The sequence below is a fragment of the Hypanus sabinus genome, chromosome 19 (genome assembly GCF_030144855.1).
Source record: "Hypanus sabinus isolate sHypSab1 chromosome 19, sHypSab1.hap1, whole genome shotgun sequence".
NCBI lineage: Eukaryota > Metazoa > Chordata > Chondrichthyes > Myliobatiformes > Dasyatidae > Hypanus > Hypanus sabinus.
This window is the reverse complement of record NC_082724.1, coordinates 34543023-34555795: the sequence shown is the minus strand read 5'-3', so window position 1 is coordinate 34555795 and position 12773 is coordinate 34543023. Positions and strand designations below refer to the sequence as shown.

The window sequence follows — 12773 nt, the reverse complement described above, 5'->3', positions numbered from 1 at the left end:
AGTGTTAGTGCAATTAATTCACTTGGTATAAGATATTTTAAAATGTTGTTCATATTTAATCTTGCTACTGGGAAATAATTTCATTTTATTTTACACACAGTGGGCTTAATGGTAATCCTTTCTCTATCCTGCTGTCACCATATGTCCAGTCTAGTGTAAATATAAGATGTGGGGTTAAAATACTGAGAGTCCATACTTTGCTGACTCTTTGCATGCAAACAACAGCTACCAAAGATGTCCACTTCTCAGCATCTATAAGTTTCGAGATTAGATTTTCATTGTGGTTGCAGTGTCTAACTTGAAACTTGAGTTGGAATATTAGTTTCTATGACAGACAAAATTTGGCAGGAGTAAAAGGCAGGGTCAGATGGATAGTAAAACCTTGGTCTGTCATTCTGCACTGTCTCATTCAAATTGAACAACAGGGCTTGGAAAGAATTGAACATTGAAAATTTAGTTATGATGTATTTTTTTTAGGATGATTTATTTGAAAATTCATTTGCACCTCTAACTACATCGGCCAGCAGTAACAGCTTGTATGATGTACTCAGAATGGGAGCAGAATCAAGCATCTTCGAAAATTTGCAGTCTCAACTAAAACAAAGAGAGGGAGAAATTGCACAGCTGCAGGTCAGTAGCAATAAAGTAACTAATGCATAAAGACATCTATAATATACTGTTGCACCTTCTATTGACTACTCAATGCCTTTTGCTTTGAACTGCCCAGTGTACCTCTTTAGAGCTACTTCTTAATTATACTGTTTAATATGCTTTGACTTAACTCACTGGGATGAGAATGCGTTCTATGCATCTGTACTATATTAACCTCCCAATTCTTTACTCTTATTCAAAATCTGGTACAGCTATTTCAATAGGTACATAAAATATAATTGTAATGCCTGCACCATCTTTTGAATTTGAAGATCACTATTTTCAAATTAGCTAGTATGTATTTCTAATAGGCATTGGAACCTTAATTTTTAAAAAAACTGAAAGGGTAGGGAGGGGTCAGAGAAGCATCAGCAAGAGCGAAGGTAGAAAAGAGAACCTTTTGAGAACGTTGAAAGAAAGAAAGCTCTTAATTTGGGGTGATATGGGAGAGAAAAATAAACCTTAGTGAAGTTATTGAAAGGGTATTCTGGAATTGGTCTTTTATTCCCGGTATGAAATGCCTAGTGTGTAATATTGGAGTTCATCGTTTATGCTTGGAGATTGTTAAACAAAGCCAGAATCAAATATTTCTGGGAAAAAAAAACTTATAACTACATCTTTGTAGTGAAAATGAATCCAGGTTCTGTTAACTAATAGCTACAAGTTGTGGGATGTCAATTAATGTGACTGCTAGTCTTTACAATCTTTGCATTCTTGCAATTCTAAAAGTGGAAATGAATTTCATTGATTTCTGACCAATTTATCTTGGCATTTTAGATACACAGTATTATCCAAATTTTTCTTCATTTTGCAATCAAATATCTTTGATTTAACATTTAATGCTTAGATTGTTTTATTGATTTTGTTTATTTTACAAGAATATTGCTGGGTAGGCCTATGTTTCTTCATTCTACTTGAGCAAAACGTTGAAGAGCTGCCTGTGAACCAATGTGGTTTGTGTGGAGAGAGTGCTGCCTCAGAAAGCAGTGATGGTTTGCAGTGCAATTACAGGCATTAAATGGACTGAATGTGAAAATCCGGTACTTTCATTGTTGCCATTGCTGAAGCCAACTTTTTATTCTGTTATCACATTGCCATGGTATGATTTTTTCAAATCATTAGTACAGGCCTTGGGATTACTTAGCATAACAAAATGACTGAATTTCTTCACATTTTTTATGTGACCTGTATAGTTTTTAAAATATATTTTCTTTGTCTGCCAGGCTGTTAAACTAAGTACATTTGAATTGGATTGATTGTAGGTAGCTTGGCAGGTTGTATCAATTTGGATATTGGCAGAATTATTATCCACAAAGAGTATGCTAAAACAGGATTGTTGTTTTTTGTAAACATAGCCAGCATTGAATGTTCTAGGTAATTTTCGTGAGTGTTGTTTATAGTTTTCCTCATTGATGTTTGGGAAGATTATTAATATTTTTAGGTAATTTCTTGGTGGTCTTGTATTGAAGGCACAATGTGCCTTTCAATTTTATTTGCAAACTATTCCCTCCCATTTTTGCTCATTAAACTAATAAATAATGTATATGAGGATAATGTTTGACATCTTTTATTACTGGAATCTGGGATTTATAGTCCATTACTAATGGCCTTCAATGGATTTGACATCTTAAGCAGTTCCTGTTGTCCATTAGCAATGAGACTGATACATACAGTTGGCCCTCCTTATCCGCGGGGGATTGGTTCCAGGTCCCCCCCGCAGATACCATAAAACGTGGATGCTCAAGTCCCTTATTTAACCTGTCTCAGTGCAGATGGACTTTAGGACCCGGGGGAGCTGAGGACCGGCCGCCTGCAGCGGCTACTGAGACTGCAGTGTTTCTGTTCCATTGACAGAAAATGATCACAATTGAAAATAAAGTGGAAATAATAAAGTGATCGGAAAAAGGTGAAATGCCATCGGTCATTGGAAATGCGTTAGGCTACTGTTGGTCAATGATCGGAACAATTTTAAAGGATAAAGTGAGAATAATGGAGCATGTGAAAGGCCCTGCCCCAATGAAAGCTACAATTATTACTAAGCAATGCAGTGGCTTAATTATTGAAATACATATGTTTCTTAAGTGTTTTGTATGCATAAAAAGGTAAAATATATACTATATAATAAGACAAACATTTGACTAACTGAAGCTAAATAATATCGGATGTACCTGTTCCGACTTACATACACATCGGACTTAGGAGCGGAACTCGTTCGTAACCCGGGGACTGCCTGTACTTTAAATCATCTCTAGATTATGTATAATACCTAATACAATGTAAATGCTATGTAAATAGTTGTTATACAGGCAGTCCCCGGGTTACGAACGAGTTCCGTTCCTGAGTCCGTCTTTAAGTCTGATTTGTACGCAAGTTGGAACTGGTACACCCGGTATTATTTAGCATCAGTTAGTCAAACGTTTGTCTTACTATATAGTATATATTTTACCTTTCTATGCATATAAAACACTTAAGAAGTGTATGGATTTCAATAATTAAACCACTGCGTTGCTTAGTAATAATTGTAGCTTTCAGCGGGGCAGGGCCTTTCCCATGCTCCATTATTCTCACTTTATCCTTTACCTGATTCCTTTAAAGTTGTTCCGATCGTTGACTGACTGTAGCCTAAAGCTTTTCCAAAGACCGATGGCGTTTCACCTCTTATCAATTGCTTTATTATTTCCACTTTAATTTCAATTGCGATCGTTTTCTATCAATGGAACAGAAAACTGTGGGTTTTATGTTCTATTGCTGAGCAGCAGTGAACCGTCTGATTGGCCCACCAGAATTCCCTCTAGGAACTAGCTGACTTGATCAGCATTTCTGATCTGGCTATTGTTCACGATCACACTTAATAATAAAAAAATACAGCAGCAGCCATGGGCAGTGGATCTTGTGCTGCTCTGGGTCCTAAAGTCTACCTGCACTGAGAAGGGACAAATGGGGGCAGTGCTGACTGGAAAAGTGGCGGGGTCAGGGTGAATCCTGCTAAGAAATATTTAAGCTAAATACAAAGTTAAACACTGAACACAGTGTTAATGGCAACGACTTAAAATGGCGGACGGCGTTCTCCTCTCTCCGTTCATAAGTACGAGTTGTCCGTAAGTTAGACGTTTGTAACTCGGGGACTGTCTGTACTGTATTGTTTAGGGAATAATGACAAGAAAAAAAAGTCTGTACATGCTCAAACAATGAGTGCTAGAGAGAGAACTTCCGGGTTTTCCAATCCACGGTTGGTTGAATCGTGCATGCGGAACCTGCGGATAAGGAGGGGGTGACTGTATTACATAAAGCATTGTGTATCAGATGTGTGATTTTTCTGAATTTATGTTAGCCATATGTTGTGCATAAAACTTCAAGGTTATTTAGATTTTTTTTCGTTTATTCTAAGTGTTAAGTCAGCATTACTTGGTGAGTTCCATGCAGTAACACCTGAAGCAGTGAGCTGTCACTTAATTTAGCTTTATTAACCTAAAAAAAAAATCAGATGCTTTGAATTTGAACTATCTTGAAAATGAAATCAGACAGGTTTTGAAGCTATCTTGGATATTAGGTTTCAAATTTCTTCAAATAACTGCAGAATATATTAATTGTTCTATTAATATAAACCAATCCATTGAAGAGTGAGCAGGAATATTATTTGCATCTTTCTAATTATTTTTTGTACTGCCAAATTAATGATTAAATGAATCTCCTTGATCTTTTCTATCTTCAAAAAATAATATAGATCAACTAAATCAAGCTTTGTTTTTGCAGCTTGAAATTTCCAATCTCGAAAGAAGTCGAGCTATCATGGCTGAGGAACTTGTCAAATTAACTACACAGAATGATGAACTGCAAGAGAAAGTGAATGAAATTCCCAAGTTGCGTCTACAACTTAAGGTATATACTATTTATTTTCAGCTCAAGTGCAAATTTTAACATCATAATCATATTCTTCAAAATGCTAACACTGAATTCATTCATCTCTACTGTTAGAAATATCAGTCCTACTTAGCGGTTATAGATTTGGTTGGGGAGTAGATTACAATTGGCCTCTCTTTCTTTGAATTGGGAAAATGAAATCGAATTGGATAAGTCACTGGTACCAGATAAGATGTACCCCAGGCTACTGTGGGAGGCGAGGGAGGAGATTGCTGAGCCTCTGGTGATGATCGTTGCATCATCCATGGGGATGGGAGAGGTTCCGGAGAATTGGAGGGTTGCGGATATTGTTCCCTTATTCAAGGAAGGGCATAGAGATAGCCCAGGAAATTATAGACCAGTGAGTCTTACTTCAGTGGTTTGTAAGTTGATGGAGAAGATCCTGAGAGGAAGGATTTATGAACATTTGTTGGTGGCGTCCGTCGGTCTTGAGAGACCATGGATCTGTGCCTGGAGTTTCCAGGGCGCAGGCCTGGGCAGGGTTGTATGGGAGACTGGCAGTTGTCCAAGCTGCAGGCCTTCCCCTCTCCATGCCACCGATGTTGTCCAAGGGAAGAGCACTAGGACCCATGCAGCTTGGCACCAGTGATGAACATTTGGAGAGGCATAAAATGATTAGGAACACACGTGGAGAGGCATAAAATGATTAGGAATAGTCAACAAGGCTTTGTCAAAGGCAGGTTGTGCCTTATGAGCCTGATTGAATTTTTTGAGGATATGACTAAATACATTGATGAAGTTAGAGCAGTAGATGTAGTGTACAGGCTGTCCCCGGGTTACGAATGAGTTCCATTCCTGAGCCCATCTTTAAGTCGGATTTGTACGCAAGTCGGAAGAGGGTCATCCGGTATTATTTAGTGTCAGTTAGTCAAATGTTCACCTTAGTATATAGTATTTAGTTTACCTTTCTATGCATATAAAACACTTAAAAATGTATGTATTTCAATAATTAAACCACTGTGTTGCTTAGTAATTGTAGCTTTCATTGGGGCAGGGCCTTTCACATGCTCCATTATTCTCACTTTACCCTTTAAAATTGTTCTGATCGTTGACCGGCTGTAGCCTAACGCTTTTCCAGTGACTGATGGTGTTTCAAATTGCTTTATTTCCACTTTATTTTCAATCGTGATCATTTTCCGTCAACAAAACAGAAACACTGCGGATTCAGCAGCAGCCGCAGGAGGCAAGTCCTAAGCTCTCCGGGTCCTAAATTTCACCCGTACAGAGACAGGTTAAATGGGACAAGTAGGGGCAGTGCTGACTGGAAAAGGGTTGGGGTGGGGGTGTCAGGGTGAATCTTGTTAAGAAAAATTTAAGCCAAATACAAAGTTACACACTCAACACAGTGTTAACGGCACTGTGATCAGACTTAAAATGGAGGATGGCATTCTCCTTCCTTGAGCCGATGAATTTTTAATATAATAGGCTTTATGGCAGGCCATTTGTAAGTACGAATTGTTCGTAAATTGGACATTGGTAACTCGGGGACATGCTGTATATGGATTTCAGCAAGGCATTTGACAAGTTACCCCATGCAAGGCTTTTTGAGAAAGTAAGGAGGCGTGGGATCCAAGGGGACATTGCTTTGTGGATCCAGAACTGGCTTGCCCACAGAAGACAGAGTGGTTGTAGACGGGTCATATTTTGCACGGAGGTTGGTGACCAGTGGTGTGCCTCAGGGATCTGTTCTGGGACCCCTTCTCTTTGGATTTTTATAAATGACCTGTATGAGGAAGTGGTTAGTAAATTTGCTGATGACACAAAAGTTGGGGGTGTTGTGAGTATTGTGGAGGGCTGTCAGAAGTTGCAGTGGGACATTATAGGATGCAAAAACTGGGCTGAGAAGTGGCAGATGGAGTTCAACCCAGATAAATGTGAGATGGTTCATTTTGGAAGGTAAATGTGATGGCAGAATATAGTATTAATGGTAAGACTCTTGGCAGTGTGGAGGATCAGAGAGATCTTGAGGTCCGAGTCCATAGGACACTCAAAGCTGCTACGCCGGTTGACTCTTTGGTTAAGAAGGCATACAGTGCATTGACCTTCATTATTTGTGGGATTGAGTTTAGGAGTCGAGAGGTAATGTTGCAGCTATATAGGACCCTGGTCAGACCCCACTTGGAGTACTGTGCTCAGTTCTGGTCGCCTCATTCAGGAACGATGTGGAAACCATAGAAAGGGTGCAGAGGAGATTTACAAGGATGTTGCCTGGTTTGGAGAGCATGCCTTATGAGTATAGGTTGAGTGAACTCAGCCTTTTCTCCTTGGAGCGACGGAGGATGAGAGGTGACTTGATAGAGGTGTATAAGATGAGAAGCATTGATCATGAGGATAGTCAGGCTTTTTCCCAGGGCTGAAGTGGCTAGCACAAGAGGGAATGGTTTTAGGGTGCTTGGTAGTAGATACAGAGGAGATGTCAGGGGTAAGTTTTTTATGCAGAGAGCGGTGAGTGCGTGGAATGGGCTGCCGGCAGCAGTAGTAGTGGAGGCGGAAACGATAGGATCTTTTAAGAGACTCCTGGATAGGTACATGGAGCTTAGAAAAATAGAGCGCTATGGGTAAGCCCAAGTACTTCTAAGGTAAGGACATGTTCAACATGGCTTTGTGGGCCGAAGGGCCTGTATTGGGCTGTAGGTTTTCGATGTTTCTAAAACTCTAATGGAGTTCCACTCAGTGTTTATAGCAGAGGTTCCCAGCCTCTTTTTTAATTAATGGTCCAATACCACTAAGCAAGGGATCGGTGGACCAGCAGTTTGGGAACCCCTGCTCTTGTTGAGCTTGGAAAGCAGATGGTGGTAATGGGTAAGTAGAGATTCAGATGTGCGGATTCACTGCCAGGCTTGCACGTTAATATTGATTACCTGGGTGAGTAATAGCAGGGAACCTTTCACTCTGGAATGCGTCTCATTCAAAATAAAAACACTTAGATTGAAACAAAGGAAGGTGGAAGGAGGACAGCATTGCAAAATATTCTATTTTTTCTCAGAGGTACAAATCCGAGCTGCTTGAAATGCATCTTATACTTAAATTTTAAACACTTTTTATGCTAGCCTGAGTCTCCAAAATTAATCTTATAATGTATGTTGTAACTTGTTGAATTTATCCAGTAGCTGCATAGTTGGAATATAACTTTGGCAAGACAGTTATCATTTTTTAAGTTATTTTGAAAGGAAAGTTGCTGAGTGTAATATGTCTGCTGGAATTGTAATTGTGTTAGGTTTTGAATAACTAATATAATTTACTTTTTAGGATATTGATCAACGATACAACACCATATTACAGATGTATGGTGAAAAAGCTGAGGAAGCTGAGGAACTGCGGCTGGACTTGGAAGATGTGAAAAACATGTATAAGACCCAAATTGATGAATTATTAAAGCAGAGGCTGACTTGACTTCCTTTACTCGCCTCTTTCCAAGTTTCCGTTAATGTGAATTGCAATACTGCTGACAGCTTTTTGGCATAGAATGTAAATATATGGTTGTAAATATAATAGTATTATCAGTGTAATGTTAATCATCTGCTGTTGCATTAGAGGAAAATTATGCATTGATGTTGGAAAATTTACTGACGTAACTTGTACATAAAGTGAAGTGCAGATTCAAGTGCAATATTATGAAGAATTATGAGCCGATCCTTTAGGGTGAAGATCTCAAAAAGGTACTTTTCTGTATAGTTGTATTTCCAAGTAAAAGATGGACCAATTTTATCAAACTTAATTGATCAGCCTAAAGCATTATCTGTCAAAGATGGTAAATGTTTAAGTTAACCAGGCCCTTCATGACACTATTAATAGTTTTACTCGATGACTTGAGAAGAAATTCAATGTGTGTATACTATTCAATGTTCTAATTGTTAATGAACTACACACATTTCAAAATTACTATTGAAATATAAACAAAGTCACCAGTACAAGATGATGTCTTGCGATTGGTAATTGGCCTACTTTTGCTAATAGTTGCACTAATTTAATACCTGAATTAAAAAAAAACTATTAGTAGTAGAATCTTCTGTATAGCTTATGCACTTAGTAACATTAATACATTTTCTTTGCTCTATTCTGTGCATTAAAATAAATTAAAATGATTTATTTAAACTAATTTTCTAAATTTGGAATTCATAATCTATGCTATTGTATCTTCCAAATGTAAATTTAAACTGTAAATAATTTACTTTGTGTAACAGTGGGACTTGGATAATAAAGTCTCTTGTCTGATCTGCTGGTGTTTACTATGGTAGAGATGAACTTCAGATTTTACATTAGATGTAATAACTGATAAATGACTTCAACTACATTTCTTCCTTGGGCTGGACCCTAAAGGGGATAATTTTGTTCTTTTAAATATAGTTTTAAATCTGGAAGCTAATTATTTTTAATATGTTCACTAAGCATATTTCTTGACCAATGGGCAGGCATTTAATTCCTGGTTTTCATAAAATACTGGTAGTAATTATGTTGCTTTGAGGAAAAAAGGTTTAAGAATTATGATTTATTCCTTTTGTTTACCTCCTTGTAAAATATCTATCTTGAAGTTAATATCTATTAAAATACCAAAATTGGGAACAAAGAAAGAAATATATGCAAAGCTATTCAGTATCTATGCAGAGCAAAAGTTGTTGCTTATCAAAGTTGTTGCCTTTAAAGAACATTAATTTTAGAGGTTACCAAATTTAGTGGAGTATCACTATTCTAATCTGGTGATATTTATAATAGTGTATTTTTGAACGAATATATTGAACCTGCAAAATTTGGACAAATTTGTTTGTATTGAAGAAGCTGAATGTATATGAATTGTGAAACAAGAATCATCAGTATGTTCATACCTTGATATAATTTCTAATTTGTGTTGCATTCACATCTTTAATTTTCTAAAAATGTTTTTGCATTGCTCAGTTATGAATGGCAATGTTTGGTGATAGGTATTTGTGAGTGAAAGAAACCAATGTTGACAAATTTTTAAAATTCTCAAGAACATGGCAACAACTTTTAGAGTATGTTAATATTTGTTTTTGATTTATTCATTAGATATTAACATTTGATTATTTCCTCTTGTGACTTAAAATATTCGTATTAAGTAGTATATTTTAGAAACTACAGCATGTTTATCTTAAGAGTCATTTTGGTACCTAACGCATTAAAAGACGTTTCCTCTTAGAAGGTATTTTATCTGCTGAACTACAAATTTGATGATTTTTGGGCTTGAATGTGTACAATTTATTTATTACTTGGTGTTAGTAGAATAGAATGCTTTTCTCTAAGCATATCATTCTGCTGTGTCATCTAACTTTGATGTATGGCTTCATCATTGAAGGGATTGAATAAATAATTTTTATTTATAATAGCCATTTCTTGGATATGATTTCTAATCATTTGTAAAATTTTAAAACAAAAGGTTTTAGCATTAATGCTCCATTTGCCTTTTCATAAAGATGTTCTCAAGCTACTGCTATAAAGAATTTCTCTCATTCACAGCTGGTTGACTGGTACTAGAATCCTGAATCATGCTGCCATTGCCTTTGGAACTGAGCCAAAGTGAATTCCATACAGTTGCATGTTATGGTATAGTAAAATTAATGTTACTGATAACCCAATTTATGGTCTGATGCTTTAAAAAGTTCCACTTGGTGATGTATAGATAATTATAATAAATGTTAAACTCACTGTAATTCTAGAATTGTAGTTAGTCTTCAAATCCTTTGAAGCAATAGTAGGAAAATGGCTGGACTACTTGAGTTTCTGCTCAGTGGTGACAGGGTGTTGATGGTGGTGATCCAGTCAGTCATGGTTGTTCTACTGAACATCAAAAGTAGATGGTTAGTCTCTCACTTGTTGGAGATGGCTATTGCTTTTCACTTAAGAGCATGAGACTGAATTTTGCACGGATCTGTCTGCATTTAGCGTGGACTGCTTTGTACACTTGAGAAATGGTGAACAAAGCAACAGGGCACAGTTCTGAGGAACTCATACAGTGATGTCCTGGGGTTATGGTGATTGAATTCCAGCAGACACAAATATCCTCATTTCTGTGAGCTAGGACTCCAATTGTTGGCGTGTTTTCCCTTTAATACCCTTTCAGTTATACCAGGGCCCCTTGATGCCACATTTGGTTAACTGGACCAAAACTACGTAGCTAGAAATTTGACTAGTTCGGAGTAGAGCTACAGCTGGGATGTTACCTGATGTTACAGCCTTTGCCGCATCCAGTACTCTCAGATATTTCTTGACATGGTTTCTATGGATCAGATTGGCCTGAAGTTAGCTTATGTGATAATGGAGATCCTCAGAGAATGTAAAGATGGAATAAACTACTCAGCACCTTTGATTGAACAAAATTGCAAATGCTTTAACCTTTCATGCACAAGCTGACATTGTGTGCAGTGACGTTCTTGAAGTCTCAAATTTCAAAGTAAATCCACTATCAAATTATGTATATGTCACCATTACAGTAGAATATAGTATTAATAGTAAGCCTCTTGGCAGTGTGGAGGATCTGAGGGATCTTGGGGTCTGAGTCCATAGGATGCTCAAAGCAGCTGCGCAGAAACAATGCCTTATCTTGTCCATACTACACCAACCACCGCCACTGGGCTATAACCGTGCAGGAGCAGTGTGTGGTTAAGTGCCTTGCTCAAGGACACACACGCTGGGCTTGAATTAACCTTCAGATTGCCAGCCCAAACCCTTAACCACGGTTAAGAAGGCATAGGGTGTATTGGCCATCATCAATCGTGGAATTGAATTTAGAAGCCGAGAGGTATGTTGCAGCTATATTAGACCCTGGTCAGACCCCACTTGGAGTACTGTGCTCAGTTCTGGTCACCTCACTACAGGAAGGATGTGGAAACCATAGAAAGGGTGCAGAGGAGATTTGCAAGGATGTTGCCTGGATTGGGGGGGCATGCTTTATGAAGACTGGTTGAGTGAACTCGGCCTTTTCTTCTTGGAGTGAAGGAGAATGAGAGGTGACCTGATAGAGGTGTATAAGATGATGAGAGACATTGATCATGTGGATAGTCAGAGGCTTTTGCCCAGGGCTGAAATGGCTGCCACAAGAGATTACAGTTTTAAGGTGCCTGGAAGCAGGTACAGAGGAGATGTCAGGGGTAAGTTTTTTTTATGCAGAGAGTGGTCAGTGTGTGGAATGGGCTGCTGGCAATGGTGGTGTAGGTGGATATGATAGGGATTTTAAGAGACTTTTGGATAGATACATGGAGCTTAGAAAAATAGAGGGCTATGGGTAACTCTAGTAATTTCTAAGGTAGGGACATGTTTGGCACAACTTTGTGGGCTGAAGGGCCTGTATTGTGCTGTAGGTTTTCTATGTTTCGAAACCTTTAATGCATCATTAATATCTCCTGGATAAATTAATTTGTGAACTTTAACAGCTGCTGACTTAGAATTTTGACCCTTGTACATTTCCTGAGCATCAAAACATTGTTTTTATGATTGCAATTTCATATGTCTGAACAGTCATCTGCTGTCCTACTGCTTGAATTCATAACTTTGCATTTTACTTAATGGATTCCTGATTTGAGTCAACTTTCTGTTCCTTTTTCGCATTTGGAATTGGTGTCTGACCTTGCCATCTGTACAATTTTGGAGAGGTAAGGAATTCCCATGTTAGATGTTCACAAGATTTTGAACAACACTTGTTTCTTTACCGGTAAATGGTGGTATTTAAAGATTGTTATGTTGCTTGAATACCCAAAACTTGTGTCTCAGTAATTTAAAAGTAGATTGTGACCTTTTACCCACCATTCCTTTCTTTTCCATTGTAACCATTTGTAAATGGAAGATTATATTAGCTTATTATTGTGCTGGAAATCATCTGCATATTTTAAAAACATCTGAACTCCCCTTTTTGTGTAAAAGACATTTTCCTTTCAGAAGTATTGTGCTTAACTCTGACCAAGGATAAATTCAACTTGATAATTTAAGCCGTTAGATCAACATTTAAAAATGGGGAGAGATTTTTAGGAGTGGAAACAACAAAAATACTGCTCCATTTCCCATTTTTTATTTTAAGTACAGTACAGTCATGTGATAAAGTGACAATCTTTTTTCTTCTGGGTCTACCACTCTGTTAAATGAATTTTGCAGACGGTTGAGTCATTGAGTTCTGTCATTTAATAAAAGTACCAATTGTATGTCCTGGTTCTAACTCGGGAATGAATGAAGATTGTAAAAAGACCTTAATAACA

General features: G+C 37.6%; 1 protein-coding gene across 1 annotated transcript in view; it reads left to right on the top strand.

Moving 5' to 3' along the window:
• Nucleotides 1-9915, top strand: part of tmf1 (TATA element modulatory factor 1) — a 37663-nt gene extending 27748 nt beyond the window's left edge. The window contains exons 15-17 of the mRNA XM_059944295.1: nucleotides 478-630; nucleotides 4405-4530; nucleotides 7822-9915. Of these exons, the coding sequence (XP_059800278.1) occupies nucleotides 478-630; nucleotides 4405-4530; nucleotides 7822-7965 (423 nt within the window). The 3' untranslated portion in view covers nucleotides 7966-9915. The remainder of the gene's footprint in view (nucleotides 1-477; nucleotides 631-4404; nucleotides 4531-7821) is intronic.
• Nucleotides 9916-12773: the final 2858 nt, after the last annotated feature.